Source organism: Rhineura floridana, chromosome 2 (genome assembly GCF_030035675.1).
Source record: "Rhineura floridana isolate rRhiFlo1 chromosome 2, rRhiFlo1.hap2, whole genome shotgun sequence".
Taxonomy (NCBI): Eukaryota; Metazoa; Chordata; class Lepidosauria; order Squamata; family Rhineuridae; genus Rhineura; species Rhineura floridana.
In genome coordinates this window covers 168,476,559-168,494,029 of record NC_084481.1, presented here as the reverse complement: position 1 = coordinate 168,494,029, position 17,471 = coordinate 168,476,559, and the positions used below count along the sequence as shown (strand labels likewise).

The window sequence follows — 17,471 nt, the reverse complement described above, 5'->3', positions numbered from 1 at the left end:
ACCATGCTAGTAATAATAATAATAATAATAATAAATTTTATTTTTCAGCCGCCTATCTGTCCGGGTTAGGGACACTCTAGGCGACGAACAACAAGAATAAAAACAATACATATACATCAACATAATCAAATTTTAAGCTAAAAAACCATTCATTAATTCAATTGTAACATAAGTTAATCTGTCCCAATCTTGTAGGCCTGCCTGAACAGCCAGGTCTTCAAGGCTCGGCGATAGCTGGACAGGGAGGGAGCATGTCTGAGATCGAAAGGGAGAGAGTTCCAGAGGGTGGGGGCCACAACAGAGAATGCCCTCTCTCTGGTCCGTACCAGCCTAGCTGTTCTCACCGGTGGGACCGAGAGAAGGTCTTGCGAGGCTGATCTCGTCAGGCGGCACAATCGGTGATTCTGGAGGCGTTCCTTCAGATATACTGGGCCGAAACCGTATAGGGTTTTAAAGGTCAACACCAACACCTTGAATTGGGCCCGGTAGACAACTGGTAGCTAGGACTCCTTCCCATGCTAATGGTGCTCCAGTTCCTGGAAGGCTTTCCTTCATCTGACTTCATATTGTGTTTTAGAAGCACTCGCAGCTTCTGAGTGTAATGCAAAAAGTTGGAGATCAATCCTTCATCTTGACTGAACCTAAAACTCTGGCAAAAGGTGGCTATCTGTTTCATTGCTGACTTTTGGCCTGTGTTTTGGAGACATTATGAGCATTTCCAAAGGTCAAATGAGAACTTGCATCCTCTATGCTTGCCACAAATAATGACAGCATACCAAAAGGGAATTAACCAGCCAAGATTTATGGATTCTGGCTTATAACAATATACAATTACAGCCAATTTCAGCTGGGTTTCATAACATTTCCTTGATGCTTTAAAGCATGTAAGGCTCTAATTTAACTGTCCCTAAAAGCCAACATATTTATCTAAACCACAAATTAATAAAAAGCAAATGTTTTTCTGTTCTTTTACCATCAAAACTTTGGGCAGTAGTTAGTAAATTAAATTACTACTTGCCTTTTGTTTCCTTAACTGACAGCCCATTTCTCTGCATGTTTATTCAGAAACAAACCCCACTGGGTTTTAGTGGAGTTTGTTTCCTGGTTAATGTGCAAGAATCACAATTTGAACCTTTCAAGTTAGATAACAGCAGCATCAGAAAACAACAAACTAATAAGGTTTCAATCTATTCAACGACATCCTTTCAAAATCCTTTCTGAACAAAGCCACCAAATATATACAGAATTCCAAGGTTTTTTTTAATTTAATGACTGAGTAATGAGGCAGGAACTTAAAGTCCACCAGCTGTTGTTCAATTATCATTAGCGCCAGCCAGCACAACCAATGGTTAGGGATGATGGGAGTAGTAGTCTAAGCAGCATCTGGAGAGTACCAGGTTGGGGAAGGCTATTTAATAAGTGACCCACCTAAGAACTGTCACAGGATAAGGCTTTCTGCGATAAGTCATAGTCATTCTTTAACTTTGTAAAAATGACTAATTCAGATTAGTTGTCTAAATTTAGAGATTCTCCAGGGCCAATTACATAATGTACCATATCAGAAATCAAACAACAAACTGGTGATTTGGTGAAGGTAGATTTCACAAGTGGTGTAAGAAGAAACTTGGCTTGACTCGGCTGCCATCTTGTCACTTCAAGCTCACCTCGTCACAAAAACTAAATGAGAGGCTATGGGTTTCTAAAAAACTGTAGATAAGGAGGAAGAGAGTTCCATGCAAAGGTTAACTCACCTTCTGGACAACATGGCCTAGCACCTGTAAAGCCAGAGTCCTTTGCTGAATTACTTGGCTGCGAGACAAGTGAAAGAGCTCTTGGAGTGAATAGCCAGCCCTCTAACATAAAAATAAAATATCCAAACATGATCATTATGGTAAGGATGCCTACATCAATTCTATCACTGTATTAATTTGCGAGCAACTGAAGATACATCACCTGAACAAAATATAAAAGAAGCAAAAGGTCAACAGGACTATCCTTCTACCAGACCCACAACACAGTCCAGACCACAGTATGATGCATATACACAGCAGAGCCAACAAGGGTGATTCCAGAGCAGAATAGCTCCAGAGGAGTCAAGCATGCAAGACACTACAGGGAGAGCTGGAGAAATCTTCCAAGGTCAGTAAGCACCAAACTGATGGAAGTTAAGGTAGGAGATTCCTTTCTCTTATAACACCCCATTAGGCTCTGAGCAAAACACCAAAGATTGAACCTTCCCAGGGAAATGTTCAATGAAAAGCTACACTACACTATCCAATATTCTGGGCTCTATAGTTCAGGTAACTCCTGCTACCTGAAGAGGAAGGCATGGGTAATTCCCATCATCATACATTATGGAAAAAGAAATCTTGCTCATGCAAATCATTTTCTTTTATCATAATTCTTTCTCTCTGCTTCTTCCATTTTTGAAAGTGCGAAATAATTTACATGTTGTCAACTGAGAATCATTAACTGTCCAGAAGAACAGACTGAAAACTGACAGTCAAACGTGAAATGAGATGATAAACACGCTCCTGTGTTCAAGTCTATTCTTTCCTTACTTCTGCTTCCTCTCCATGGTGATGTAAGCCCAGATATGTAGGGAGGTCTTTATCTGGGGGAACAAGTTCTCCCTTCAGACTGAAGCGTGCCTGCATTCCCTATTGGGAAAAGAAACAAATAAAAAGATTATCTTTATTGCCTGCCATGTCATCCAGCTATTCACAAACTTAGTTGCTCTTATCTAGTAGGATTTAGACCTCTTAACCCTATTATACAAGTCCAGGTAGCCTCAGTGGCTAGAAGCGCCTTTTACCAGCTGTGCCTGGAACAACCATTCCTGGACTGGGATACCCTGACCACAGTAATTCAGGCACTGATGACTTCATGACTGGATTACTGTAATGCACGCTATGTGGGGCTTCCCTTGCTCTTGACGTGGAAACTACAGTTAGGGCAGAATGATGCAACACAATCAGTGACAGAAGCGTTGCAGAGTACCAAAATTAGGTATTTGAGCGTCTGAATGAGCTTTGTGTATTTGAATCTTTGCTAAAGATTACACCTTCCCTGCAAATTAGTCAGAGACTTTAAGCTTTAAAATAAGAAATAACTACTTTATTCTGGAAATATACTTGATAGGAAAGAGTTCTACATCTAGCTAACTAGCTAAGTTGGAGAGGCAAACACGAAGCCTAGTGTTTGCTGTCATGCTTGGAGGAGAGGGAGAGACAAAGAAAATATGTCTGCTCTCCCTCTCAAGAGAAAGGAAGGAAGGAGACCGGAAGATGTGGTCAACATCCTAAGCATATCAGTCTAGCAGGAAGGCAGAGTCAGCAGTTGATCAAAGGATAGGTATTAGCCTAGCAATCAGGAGGTCTCCTCTATAGCTACCCTTTTTAATCCCATGCAGTCCCAACCGACCAGTTTGAGTTGAACCACATATTCCAAGAAGAAGTGGGATCCTGTCAACATAGAACATCTCTGCTCAGACATCTGCTCTGGTTGCCGATTTGTTACTGAGCCAAGGTCAAGTTGGTATATAAATCCCTTAACAGCTTGAGATCAGTTTACTTGTGGGACCACCTTACCCCATATGTGCCCACTCAACCACTTTGATCTGCAGAACTGGTCCTGTTACAGGTGCCCCATACTTGTTCTGCTCTGTTCTTTTAGTGTGGCAGTATCTACGCTTTGTAACTTCCTGCCTGTTGGCATCAGATAGGTGCCTTTGCTGCATTCTTTTTGGTGCCTGCTCAAAACATTTTTGTTTAGGCAACCCTATCCAGACACATAAAGATTGTTGTGTTCTAATCTCTTTTCAGTTTACTGCTGATTGCAATTGCCTTTTAATTACTTGTTTTTAACTGTTTTCATTGATAATTTTAATATTTCTTGTAAGCCACTTAGAGGTTTTGTTACAATCAAGCGGTATATAAACTGTTAAATAAAACTTTTGCAATTATCTGCTGACCACATGTCCTAGGACAGGTGTGGGGAACCTAGGCTCAGAAGCCAAATGTAGCCCTGCAGGCCTCTCGATTTGGCCCTCAGGATTCTTCACAAGCCACACTCTCCTTGAGTGCGTTTGCCAGGCTGGAATGTGTCCTTGACCTGTGATAATGCCTCTTGGTTGCCTGGAAGGAGGATAGAGAGGGCCCTGTGTGTGTATGTGTAGAAACCTCTGACTTTTCATGGCTGGAATGTAACTTATTGTTAACAAAGGCAAGAGTCGCATGCATTGCTCTACTCACTTTTTGCCTCTGGTCCCACCCATCACTGGCATGTGGCCCCTGGAAAGTTACCAATGAGGGAATGTGGCCCTCAGGCTGACAAAGGTTCCCTACCCCTGGTTCTAGGGAAAGATCTTTTGAAAGCAAGAAAGAAGGATTGCATTATATTCTTCCAACCTTTTTTGTTTTCTTCTGCCGAAGCTCAGGGAGATCCTTCATCCACTGCAACTTCTCAAACTCTACATTGTCCATGTGGAGCCACTCTTTCTGAGGCTTCACTGGAAGGTCTTTTTAGAAAGACAAAAACTAATATTATTATTCCTGGGCATGAAAGTAGAGCACACATCACTTACTTTGCCAACATTTGTGGCTTTGAAAAAGTGCATCAAATACCTCTTTCATGGCACAACAAAGAGGGGGGAAAATCCAAATTTGACTCATCGTCAATACACAAACGTCAAAAGTCCATGATGGTTTAATCTTCCATGAGATCTAGAGAAGGCAAGTGGATGGCGCCTTTAATGAAATTCACAGACAACATGAAGACGAGCTGAATACCAACTTGGATGTGGAACAAATACAATGAGATTAGAAAATCAAGAGCAGAAAATAAAATGAGACTAATGATTGAAACTGCAACAGCTGTAAGAAAAGGATCTCAAAACAAAGATACTGAGGAGAAAAAACAGATAATCTGGGAAACGAAGGGTGTTAAAAAGGAAGTTCAGAGGGTTCCATTGTTACAATCTCACTAGCAATAATATTTAGAATTCTGAGCCTCCCAAAAAGGGCAATCCAGAAACTATAAGAAAAATTAACTAATTATACAGACATCTTGGCTCAGCCGCAACAACTAACTAGGAGACTATGAGCATAGCCAAAAAGTCTTTAAATAGCTTGAATATCAAGGAGATCAATTATTTTGAATTATAGACTAGGCAGGAAATGGAAAGAAACTATTAGCACCTTCATAACCTCTTGAGATAAATCTTCTGAGTTATCTCTGGAATGTTGTCCCAGGACAACAGGGTTCAGAAGCAGTAATGGAGTAAGCATTCAAATCAAGTTAAACAAAGCTCTAGTAAAATTATAAGGGCTAATTCACACAACCACTTTATTTTCAATCATTTCTTATTATTTATTTTTGGAATACAGACATGATGAAGCAGTTGTCTGAATGCTGTTTTATATGCCCAGATGCTGTTTTACCATGCAATCCTACACAAGTCTACTCAGAAGTAAGCCCTTCAATGGGTCTTACTCCCAGGTATGTGAACCAGCAGCCCACAGGCCTGAGCCAGCCTGCCAAGCCATTTGCCATGGCTCACCAGCCCAAATTTACTGGTGGAATCACAACTGGCAGGGTAGATGAGATTGGTACTGGACAAGGTGCCTCTCCTCCCTTTTGCACATCACCATTGCTAACACGTCAAAGACAGGTTGCAAATACCAATTTTGCTGCCATCACTGATGGAAAGGTCAGCAGAGGAGCGGAGGCCGCACTGAGCTGGGAGGGCTGGGCAGAGAGGTTACTCTTCACCCAGTTCAGCACTATAATGAGGAAGAAAAATATCACACACACACTCCTGAGCTATTGTGTAGGGATTAGCAGATCCCTGTGTGCACCAATTTGCGTGTGTATGCAAGATAGACAAAGTGGTTTGACCACACCTACTTTCACTTTAACCACACCCACAGCTGGAATATGGTTCTCAGAGGATTGGTCAACAGTGAGCGTGACCCTTGCACCAAAAAAAGGTTAGCCATCCTGGTATATAGAACTGCAACCTTAATATTGTTACCATAAGCAATCTTTTTGAAGTGTTTGCAATGTGTGCTGTAGAATCCAGGCATATAGTCCCAGTTCTCCTTCCACCAACAAGTAAAAACTTTATTCACTAACAGGCAAAAAACCTTGCTGTTTAAGAATGTACCTATAGTCCATAGATATCTCTATCAAACTTTAAAAAGCAAGGAAATTGGGCAGCTATAATGAATGCACCAGGGGAGCAGGAGATCTGACCTCCTCTCTGAAATATTGTACTGCCCTACAAATTTGTCACAATGCAAACACAATTTGGGTTGGTCTTTCACAGTCCAATCCACTTCCTGTGTAGCTTGGAATAATATAGTAACATGTGCCTCTGAGCATATGGTGAGTGGTGGCAACACCTGCAATCATCCCAAATAACGAAAACAAGACATGTGCTATGCTGATCTTGTTTTTTGCCTATTAATGAATTTCCCTGCTTTTTAGTCTGGGAGGTAAGAAATGGGAGCCTGTGCAAGTTTCCTGAGTGGATTGATCATTTGCATGCTTATTGAGTTCAATGGGATTTGCTCCCGTGCAATCATGTTTAGGATAGGCAAAACTGACCATGGGGAGGAAAGCTTGGAGTGGACAGGGGAGGAGGAAGAAGGAAGAGGGAAGGAGAGGAAGAAGAAAGGAGGAGGAAGGGGAGGAGAGGGGAAGGAGGGGAAAGGCAGGTCTGATCATTTGCATGCTTATTCAGTTCAACGGGATTTACTCCTGTGCAGTCATGGCTAAGATAGGTAAAACTGACCATGGGGGAGGAGGAGCGGGAGGGGAGAGTAGAGGGAACTAAGAAGAGGGAGCAGAAGGAGTGGGAGGGGGAAGGAGGGAATTGGAAGGGGAGAGGAGAGGAGAGGAGAGGGGTGAAGGAAGGGGGAAAGAAGGAGCAAATCGGTGATGGGGGGGAGGAGGAGGGCAGGTTTGATCATTTGCATACTTAGAGTTCAATGGGATTTACTCCCGTACAATCATGCTTGCAGATGAAATGGACTGCCTTCAAGTCAATCCCGACTTATGGCAACCCTATGAATAGTGTTTTCATGGTAAGTGGTATTCAGAGGTGGTTTACCATTGCGTTCCTCTGAGCCTGAGAGGCAGTGACTGGCCCAAGATCACCCAGTGAGCTTCATGGCTGTGTGGGGACTTGAACCCTGGTCTCCCAGCTCATAGTCCTAGGATAGGTAAAACTAACCATGGGGGAGGACGAGGGGGAAGGAGGGGATTGGAAGGGGATGGGGAGGGGAAGAGAGGGGTGAAGGGAGGGAGAGGGAAGGGTCAAGAGACAGGGGATAGGAGGGAGAAGGAAGGGAGGGCAGGTTTGATCATTTGCATGCTTTTTGAGTTCAGTGGGATTTACTCCTGTGCAATGATGCTTAGGATAGGCGAAACAGACCTGGGGAGGGGAGGACAGGAAGGGGAAGGGAGAGGTAGGGGAAGAGATTGGGTGGGTGGGCACTGGGTAGAGGGGAAGCCCCTTTCCTCTCCAAAAGGAAAACATTGTGAACAGTATCATTCTTTTTCATGGTTTTCCCAACCTGTTTAGCAGGTACATGTAGCCTCCCACCCAAATTTAAACCAAAGCTGTTCCTGGCCACATCCACACCAGACCTTTATTTCGCTGTAGACAGTCATGGCTTCTGCCAAAGAATCCTGGGAAGTGTAGTTAGTGAAGGGTGCTGAGAGTTGCTAGGAGATGCCCTGTTCCCCTCACAGAGCTTCAATCAGAGCGGCTGACTGTTAAACCACTCTAGCCACTGGAGCTCTGTCAGGGGAATATGAGCTTCCTGCACCCTTCACAAACTACACTTCCCAGGACTCTTTGGGGGAAGCCATGACTGTCTCATGTGAAATTAAAGTCTGGTGTGCGTGTGGCCCCCTTATTAGGCAAGCCCAGCAGCTGGGAATCTGGCTTTTAGAACACTGACAGTTGGTTCTTACTGAGCATGCCCAACATTATCATTGAGTTGAAGCAAAAATTCCTTAAATTAATTTAAAATCAGCCAGGCATTTTTTTTTAACTTTTCAACTGCAAAAGATGGAGGTCAGAGTATGGGGCACGGTCAGTAATAGGATTACAGGTACTCTGTGAACATGGCTGATTTTTAATGAATTTCAACGAATTATGAGAACTCTGTCAGAAAAAAGTCCAAAAGGGGTCTAGTTTTTCTCTCTCTCTTTTTACACTTTGAACTCTTGATTCTCTCTGATTGTTTTGTTTATGACCTTGAAAATTTAGAGGGTTGTTAAGCAAGCATTCCTGAGTTCAGGACTATACGTTTTGTAAGGTATTGTTTGAAAATGAGCTTATGGGAAGGTTCAGAATGGCACGTGGAAATATTTTCCATTCAACATTGTGGAATGTGAAAAATCCACACTGACTATTGTATACAGCCACTTTTGTGGCTGTATTCTCTCTCCCTCCCTCCCTCCCTCCCCCCTCCCCCTCCCCCTCCCCCCCTCCCTCTCTCCCTCCCTCCCTCTCTCTCTCTATCTGAACATAATTGTGATTAACCAAACAGCGGTTTTTATTATATTAACAAAACGTTTCAGCTTCCGCCTTCATCAGCTGCTAACATACAATATATATATATATATATATACACACACACACACACACAGATATATACATACATACAATAAAATGCACCAGCTAAAATCTAAGGTTTTAGAGATCATGTGCGTTTATGTATTATTTATTTATTTATTTCATTTCTAGACCGCCCATAGCTAATAGCTCTCTGGGCGGTGTACAAAACGAGATTAAAATACAATATAGAATAAAATCAGTAACAGAAAGGAACACATTAAACTAAAACATTAAACATAAAACATTGAACATTAAAATGCCTGGGAGTACAGCCAGGTCTTAATCTGGCGCCTAAAAGAAAGAACCGTAGGCGCCAGGTGTATTTCCTCCAGTAAGCTGTTCCATAATTCAGGGGCCACCACAGAAAAGGCCCTAGTTCTAGTAACAGTCCTCCGGGCATCCTGGTGAGTTGGTACCCGGAGGAGGGCCTTAGATACTGAATGAAGTGAGCGGGTAGGTTCATAGCGGGAGAGGCGTTCCACAAGGTATTGCGGTCCCACACCGTGTAAGGCTTTATACACACTCTAATACAGATCTTCTCCCCCTCTCCACTCCCCAAATCTGCTCCAATGGGTTACAGGGAAAAAAACCAGAACAGATTTAGGAGGCACACAGGTGGGACAGAGGAATTCTGTTGTGCAAATGGAAATCCTTGAGTTTGTTGGATGCCACCCACTGTTTTTAATAGGGTATTTTATATCAGTTTCCCCCCCTGTGATTTTAATACAGCAATTTTGGTAAGCCACTTTGAGAGTGTTTTAGTTGGAAAGGAACTAAAGAATATGTTTTAAAATAAAGCTATTGTAGCATAACAGCTAAGCGACTGAACTATGAATTAGGAAGTTCGAATGGTTTGCTTCTGGCCTCTGCCATACACTCATTAGGTGGCATTAGGCAAGCTACTTTTCTCAGCCTCAGTCCCTGGCAACTGCAACTGATTTGCCGTACAGGGTTGTTGTAAGGATTTCAACTAGATAATGCAATGTGAAGCATTCAAACCCTTGAAAATACTATACCAATGTTAAGCATTATTATTATTAAACAAGATGTGGGTCAGCACTAAGGCTAGCCACTTCACCACATCCAAGATAAGGAGACCACCGTGGATTGAAAATAAACCAAAATGTGGCCATGTGAAAGCACCTGTCATGGCCTGGACTGTGGAACATTCTCCAACTTCAGATTTCAAGGAATATTTATACAAACCCAAAACACTGATCCAAAGAATGGCAAGCTGTGAAAACCTCATTTCTGTCAACTCGCAACTTCTACAGCACACTTCCCAGATGACAACGGCTCTATTAAGCTGTCCCTTTCTTTGAGACTAGCTGTTGGGCTGCTTTCTCTTCCTCATTTGAGCAAAGAAGAGCCCAAATAATTTCCACAATGCCAACACACAACAAAAAGCAAAGAACCAACCCCAAACTTACCTAACCAGGCATAAAAACAATTCACCAATTCAGCCTAATCCACACTCAGTTCAATACATATTCAGTTTTATTTTTTAAGGAAATGTTGGAATGAAGAATGAGTACACCAGGATCGTGGGTGTGAAGCAGGAAGAAGCAGAAGGGTGCAGTCTTCTGGTATTTGCAATTCATCGAGTATTTGTTTTTCCCCTCTCCATTAATCACTAAATGGAGAAGGCTGATTAAACCATGCTTCATGTCAAATTAGTAATGTGTACCGCCAGACACTAGCACTGCATTCTTGTCAACAGGAAAAAGGACTGATATGTATTCTAGGATTATCAGCAGATTGTTCAACTGCTGAGAAACCCCTTTACAGAAACACAAGCTGGCAGCCCAGATGGTGAATATGAGCTGAACCTTTCCAAACTTATGCTTTGTTTTTCAGACTGGGGTGTGCAACATACAGTCAGCCTTAAGTGCCATTTCCTGCAGCTTGGCTCTCCCCTACATACTGTTTTACAAGCATGGCCCCCACCAAGCCAAATCTCCACATCTGCTAAAGTTCTAGTTTTCCTGTACTCAGATTCAGCAACAGACTCATCTCCTATGCCATTACAGCATAAAGAACAGTAAGAGGATGTTGTTGCAGAGAAATGCCTCCTACAAACATTAACCACAGAAAATTACTTAGGTTTCTATCAAGCTTCCTCACCTGTATTGTTATGTCTTTTTAGGATGCACAGCATAGAGAACTGTTGGGCATGCACATGGGGAAGCGAGGTTGAAATCCTGCTTGTCCATGGAGATCTTTAGGTGGCATTGGGCAAGTCTCTTCCAAGAGCAATCTAGTTCACTGGGTTGTTGTGTGACTAAAATGCTTCTAGCTCTCTAGAGAAATGGGTGGTGGTGCTGATATCACCTCTGGCCCCATGCTTCTCCTCCTTCTCCAGTATAGCCGCAAAGAGATCAGAACCTTTTGCTTCTGCTTCTGATTAACTGTAGTTGAGCGTTTAAGTTTGTCATTCAAGCTAAATTGTCACTAATCCCAACTTTAGCCCTTCTAACTTGTGGCCTATCCATTCTGGCAGTAATTCTCCAGAGTCTCAGGCAGAAGTGTCTTCTGTCACCATGCAAACCAAGGTTCTTATAACTGAAAGATGCCAGGGATTAAAGCTGGGATAAGAACATAGAAAGACCCCTGCTGGATCAGGTCAATGGTCCATCTAGTCCAGCATCCTATTCTCTAAGTGGCCAACCAGATCCTGATGGGAAGCTCACAAGCAGGACCTAAGTGGAACAACACTCCCACCACTTGTGATTCCCAGCAATGGGCATTCAGAGGCATACTGTCTCCAACCATGGAAATTGAACATAACCAGCATGGCTAGGATCTTCTGTATGCAAACCATGTGGTTCATCTAGGGTCCTTCCCAAAACCAAAGACTTTGCTTCTCCACTGGTAAGGACAGCCCAATAGGGATTTAAACTCCTTAGGAGAAAGGGTGGGATATAAATAAAACAAACCCTAGCTGCAGAAAACACAGTGCACCACCTCATGGGCTGGTCCCACCTAGGAGACTGGATACAGAACCTTGAGATAATGTAAATGTACTGCCTTCAAGTCAATTCCGACTTATGGTGACCCTATGAATAGGGTTTTCATGAGGCTGAGAGGCAGTGACTGGCCCAAGGTCATCCAGTGCTCTTCATGGCTGTGTGGGGATTTGAACCCTGGTCTCCGAGGTCATAGTCCAACACCTTAAGCCAAAACCTTCAATCTTATTAAGAATGAATTTTTGTTTGGAAGAATCCAAGCAGGAGATGCAATATTCTTGCCTTCTTCCCTCTGGAATCATGGCTGTTGTTAGTTAATTCATGATGAATTTACTCCTTGGCATCAACAGTGGCAGCTTTTCAATGCTAAGTGCAAATGCAAAATTAACATTACATCTCCTGTTGGGCACAATGTGCTGCATGCATAACCTCAGGTGGCTTAAAAAGTTCCATTGATTTTTCATAATAGCTCCTCTCTTTCCAGCAATATACTAAGACGCCAGACGGACAATCACCTCTCTTGATTCAATGCACCTTTTACTTTCCCTCAGAATGAGTGTCTGTTTTCCCCTCTGCACCCTCACTTCATCTTTCCCAAAATACCATTTCATCAATCCTTTGCTATCATCTGCTCCTCTCCATATTTTTAAGGGCTGCTTGGCTTGAAGGACAGTTTTTCTCCTGGTGTAGAGGGATCATCCAACATGTCTCTTCAAGTAGCACAACTTACAAGCTACTGTTCTAGCATCCGCCTGCTAAAAATTAAACTTGATGCAGGAAAGGAATGGAAAGAAGATGAAAATGTGGTGGAGAAATTGCAAAACTGGGGGGGGGGAGAGAAAGGGGAAGCAGCTCTTCTGCAAGTGCTAATCCAGTAAACACCACCCTTATCACACCAAACCACACCGCTCAAATTCAAAAGCGATTCAAAGATCTCATTAAGCAGGTTCCACGTGGCAGTGAGACCCAGAGAATATAGCAGAACAAAGGATCAGAGAAGAAAACCGCAACAATGAGTGGGGGTCAGGGAGGGCGAGAGGTAAAACACTCAAGAAGAGAGGTAAGCAACAAGATGGGAGAAAAGGAAGGAGGCAAAGAGAAGGCATAAAAACTGCAAGCAGGCAAGTTTCAATTAAAGCTTACAAAAGAGCAGGTCTGCAAGTTGTGACCCAAAGGACCAGACACAGCCCATCGCTGGCCATGTATTTTGGCCTGCCAGATACTTGAGAGTCCCCTTGTGTTTGCAGTCCCAGGAACATAGTAAAACCAAGAAGGTTAAGAGTCCTCCCGGAGAGCCACTATGGTGAGCTTTATTTGCTTCTGTGGCTGCTTAAGGGAGTATAGAAAGCTTCCTTACACTGAGTCAGGCCACTGGTCTATCTAGCTCAGGATTATCTACGCTGACTAGCAGCAACTCTCTAGGATTTCAGAGAGGGGTCTCTCTCAGCCCTACTTGGAGATGCTGGTGACTGAACTTAACACCTTCGGCATGCACAGCAGATGCTCTTACCCCTGAGCTAAACCTGCGCTTTATCATAATGCAAGGCTGAGGCAAGGGGCTGAAGAACAGAATCCTTAAACTGACCAAGACAAAGGCCGCAAAGATTTTGGCTTGATCCCTAAGAGTCTCCTTCACAACTGGCATAAAGCCTTAAACACATTTAACGGCATTTACTCATGTTCAGCCCTTCATGCTCTGCTCTCTCTCTCCCTTTCATTCTTCTGTTGTGTTCCATCACTGCTAAAATGTAAATGTAAGCTCCCTGAGGCACAGACATGGTTTATTCCACCTCAAATTCATTTTTTACACCATCCTTGTCGTCTGGGGATAAGGAAAGTGATGAGTGCTGCTTCTGGCTGTCCATCAGTAAGAACTGTCTGCAGGTGTATACAGTCTGGACCCACTAGCAAGTTCACGTAAGTACAGGAAACGGAAACTGATCCGACGACATGGCAAGACCACAGGGAGTATTGATCCAACAAGATCTTGCAGCAACCTCATCCTTATCATCAGCGGAATGCAAGCTCTAACAGGAGTTCATTGGTCGTTCTTATGGACTTAATTTTAATTTGAGCATCTCAACCACAGTATTTCCTCCTACATACATATTAGCCCCCTTTCTATGGTTTGAAGAAGATGGAAGGTAGGAGTCCCTATAGCCAACCAATCAATTGGTAATCCAAGCTGTGTACCTTTTAAGTCTAGGTAATCCATGCTGAGGAAAATATAAACACAAGATCCTTAAATTCTACAGGATTTATCTGTCTTGGAAAGACTCCAGCTAGCTTTAAGCAGCTACAGAAATCTGCTTTCTTCATCCACAACCCAAGACTTTCTGTCCACAGCAAGTACTAGTTTGAAAGAGCCCCTCAGCTTTGCATCCAATCTCATTCCCAAAAGCCACAGGAATTTCTCACTGACCTTAGCAAACTCTGCAACATTACAGAAGGAAACCCAGTTATGTCCGCAGCTTCTGTTGGTCCAGCCACCATTTTCTAACTAAAACATGTTCCAACTTATCTTCACTCACTTCTTCCACGGCACAAGCAGCTACTGACAGAGGCGGTTCTTTTGACCAATTGCCAACGTACTTCCCTGCATCCCAAAAAACTTCCTACTGCTTATCCTGTTTGTCTATCCAGTTCCTCAGTCTCATAAGTCAGCTCCCCTACTCGCACATATCCTCTACCGAAGTACCTAGCTCCATTATTAACTTCAAACTTCTGGGAATCAAGAGATAAAGTCAGGCTCATATTCAACTTGCAAATTGAAAAGGGCTGATGTCGTCTCAGAGTAAAAGCAGATAGCTGAAGCCAAAAGGGACAATGGCTTTTAAAAAATGTCCCTGAAATGTGCATATGTTCACAGGGAGCAGGTAAGGTTGCCATTTGGCACAGTAGAGATAACACTGTGAATGAATCAGCAGCAAAACAAACCCTAAATACATTGATTGTTCCCAAAGGACACCCAGCCCGCCAAGAAGTGAAAGTGAAGGTGCCATTCAAAATGTCTCCCATCAGCAGCTGCATCTGTAATTACCACACTTTCTCTTCTCTACAATCCCTCACCAGGTAGTACTGCACTAACAGCAAAGAAAAGTATGTCAAAACTGTGCTGAACCTTTTTCCCCTACAGGCCAGATCAGGTAAAACAGCCTCTTCCTGGTTCTGTAACGTGTTTTGGAGGTCAAAACAAAATTATTGCAATTTTTCCATTTGGATGGCAAATTTGACATGAGAATTCCTGGTCACTGGGGCAATGAACAAAAAACTGGAAACATGAGCATCCATATTATCTGGAAACTTGGCAGCTTTGCTTATCTATCGCAGGAACATGTACACATTACCTGTGTAATCCATTCTAGTACCAGGTGCAGTCCTCAGGGACCCCTCTGTGTCCGACTCCTCTCCCATCTCTGGCTTCTGTAACAAAGGAGCTTTCACTGTTTCTTCTTCATACTGGGGTTTGGGCTGCATTTCTGGATGCGTAAGCTTTCCTGGCCTTTCATGCTCCATTTTGCCTTCTTCATCCTGAGTTGTCTTGGTATCACATTGTGACTTTAAGAACGCAAGTAAACTGGGATCTGACAACAATGAAAATGTGAAAAAATACTGACAGCATTAATATTCCTCTTTGATGCTATGCTCAAGATTTGGGTGTCAGTCCTTTGAGTCAAATATATTGATTGACCATATTTGCAGCAGAGGGCTACCCACTAGCCTTCAGACAGAGGGCTGCTTTTCACCTTGCAAATTAAAGACACAAGATCACATTCATGTCTCATAAGAATTGTCAAAAAAATTTAATATACACAGCTAACTCTAGCAGAAGACCCATGAGCTCTGTGGAAGCAGCTTTGCAGTTTGCATGCCTGTTGTGAAATCTGCTGCATAAATTAAACATGCCAACAGGAAATCTTCAAACATGAAAGCAATTCAAAGGAATTATTCTATGGGTCTGAAGTTGGCCTTAGGGCTTTGGACAATGTGTTCTCACACAGAGTTCATGTTACAGTTTGTGCTTTTAAAACTGATGGAGACTGCCCCAATCCGTAAAAAATAAAGGGGGATTTAAAAAAATGAATGAATACAGTGTACAGATATGCAATTTTATCATCTCATGTATTTGGCTGGACCCAAGGAAGTCAGCAAGCAGTTCGTACCTATCTGAGCCAGCAGTCGATTCTGCTCCTCCAAAATCTGTTCTTGAGACATGGATTGCAGCCTCCTCAAGTTCTCCTTGTGGATGTTCTGGGCTTCTTGCTCACCTGCCAGGCTTCCAAGACCTTTCCCGGTGACAATACGAGACCACTGTCTGTGTACACTACCAGCAGGCGTATCTAGAAACCAAGAACACTATGGGCAGAACTGACAACATACTTTACCCATTTATCTCAAAAGCTGATTTAGTAATACAAAGCAGCATCCAACATAAGCTAGTTACAGTTTTTCACAAATCAGTGGCTCACCTATGGAAGAAATGCCACAAAAAATACAAGAGTTCTGTAATGCTCTGCTTTAGCTCCTGAAGATAAAGATCTACGATCAAGAAAAATTTAAAGGTGCTGGTTGGAAAGCTGTGTTGTGCTTCAGGTGGTAGTGTACAGCTAATCCACTGTGCCTGAAAGCAACACAATGCTCTACCCACTTTCCTTTCTTATCCAGTCACTAGCTGCCTTTTTCAGAGCTGCCTTTATTAAAGCTCCAGTTCTGAAAGAGGAGTTTAGCTGGACAAAAGGGGTAGGAAACCTTGAGGGTCACAGCCAGGAGAGGCTGAGTGGCAACAGGCTTTAGATAAGAACAAGTGGGATGTACACCAAAATGTTGCTGTATGGGGTGCTCTTGTTCAGTGGTTCAAACAAAGTCTTTATTCATTAGCCAAGGGCCATCAATTGTACAATAACAAAAATACAAAAACAGCACTTCTGAAAACTCCATGCTCCCTCAATGCTAAAGGACAGTAAAACATAACAAAAAAAATATTGCCTATAATGTAGTTTAATACTCTTAGCTCGCTATTGGCAGGTTTACCTCCCTACTTTCATTGCTCTGAATCATGTTGGCAGTCAATCATATGAGATTCAGCCCATTCTCTTATAATAAAGAATTCTGTGTTGGAATTGCTTTTTAATATGTTCTTAAACTTTCTTTTTTAAAATGTTTTTAATCTTAAGAGATGTTTTGATAGCTTTTTTTAAGTAACATTTTTGAAAATGTTTTGTTTTAATGTGTTTTAAAGTTTATTTTTATGATGTTTTAATGTTTTTAGTGTTTTTGTTTGCCACCCTGGGCTCCTGCTGGGAGGAAGGGCAGGATATTATTATTATCATTATTATTATCATTATTATTATTATTAATAATAATAATAATAGCCAGAATGGCTACCAAAAAGCTGGCTAGATTAAAAATAATCTGATGGATCTGGCTTGTCAGCAAGAAGACTAAAATATCCTCTCCACTCCAATCCATTTTGTTCCCCTACCACTTCTGTATGAATTTCTGTTCCAAGGTCTCCACAGCTGACCATCCACACTGACGCCAGCGTTCTCCCAAGGGGATCCCTCTGAACTGTCCCATGATAACTGCTGAGGGAAAGCTGTTCATTCTTAGCAAGGTAATTGTTCTCTGACATTTTGGATAAGTTAATTTTATTATATATAAGGGTAGAGAGCTCCTTACATCCAATCTTGAGTACAGGGAGGCTGTTCTTTGGGTATTAATCTCTGCCAGCAGTTCATGAAAGTCTAGATCCATTATACGTTGCCTTACAAAATCTGTTGCTTTTTTCCTCCCTTGCATTACTAGGAATTCAACTGGAAATCCTATTGAGGCTATCCGCCAATATACTGATGTAACCCAACCACTATCTTTTT

The 17,471-nt window shown here is 42.5% G+C and overlaps 1 protein-coding gene across 3 annotated transcripts in view; it reads right to left on the bottom strand.

The window, feature by feature from the left end:
• Positions 1–17,471, bottom strand: part of RPAP1 (RNA polymerase II associated protein 1) — a 107,051-nt gene that overhangs the window by 50,064 nt on the left and 39,516 nt on the right. For all 3 annotated transcript variants that reach the window (XM_061611375.1, XM_061611373.1, XM_061611374.1), the window contains 5 exons: positions 15,762–15,938; positions 14,946–15,182; positions 4,410–4,519; positions 2,562–2,660; positions 1,752–1,853 (listed from right to left, as the gene is read on the bottom strand). In XM_061611375.1, the coding sequence (XP_061467359.1) occupies positions 1,752–1,853; positions 2,562–2,660; positions 4,410–4,519; positions 14,946–15,182; positions 15,762–15,938 (725 nt within the window). The remainder of the gene's footprint in view (positions 1–1,751; positions 1,854–2,561; positions 2,661–4,409; positions 4,520–14,945; positions 15,183–15,761; positions 15,939–17,471) is intronic.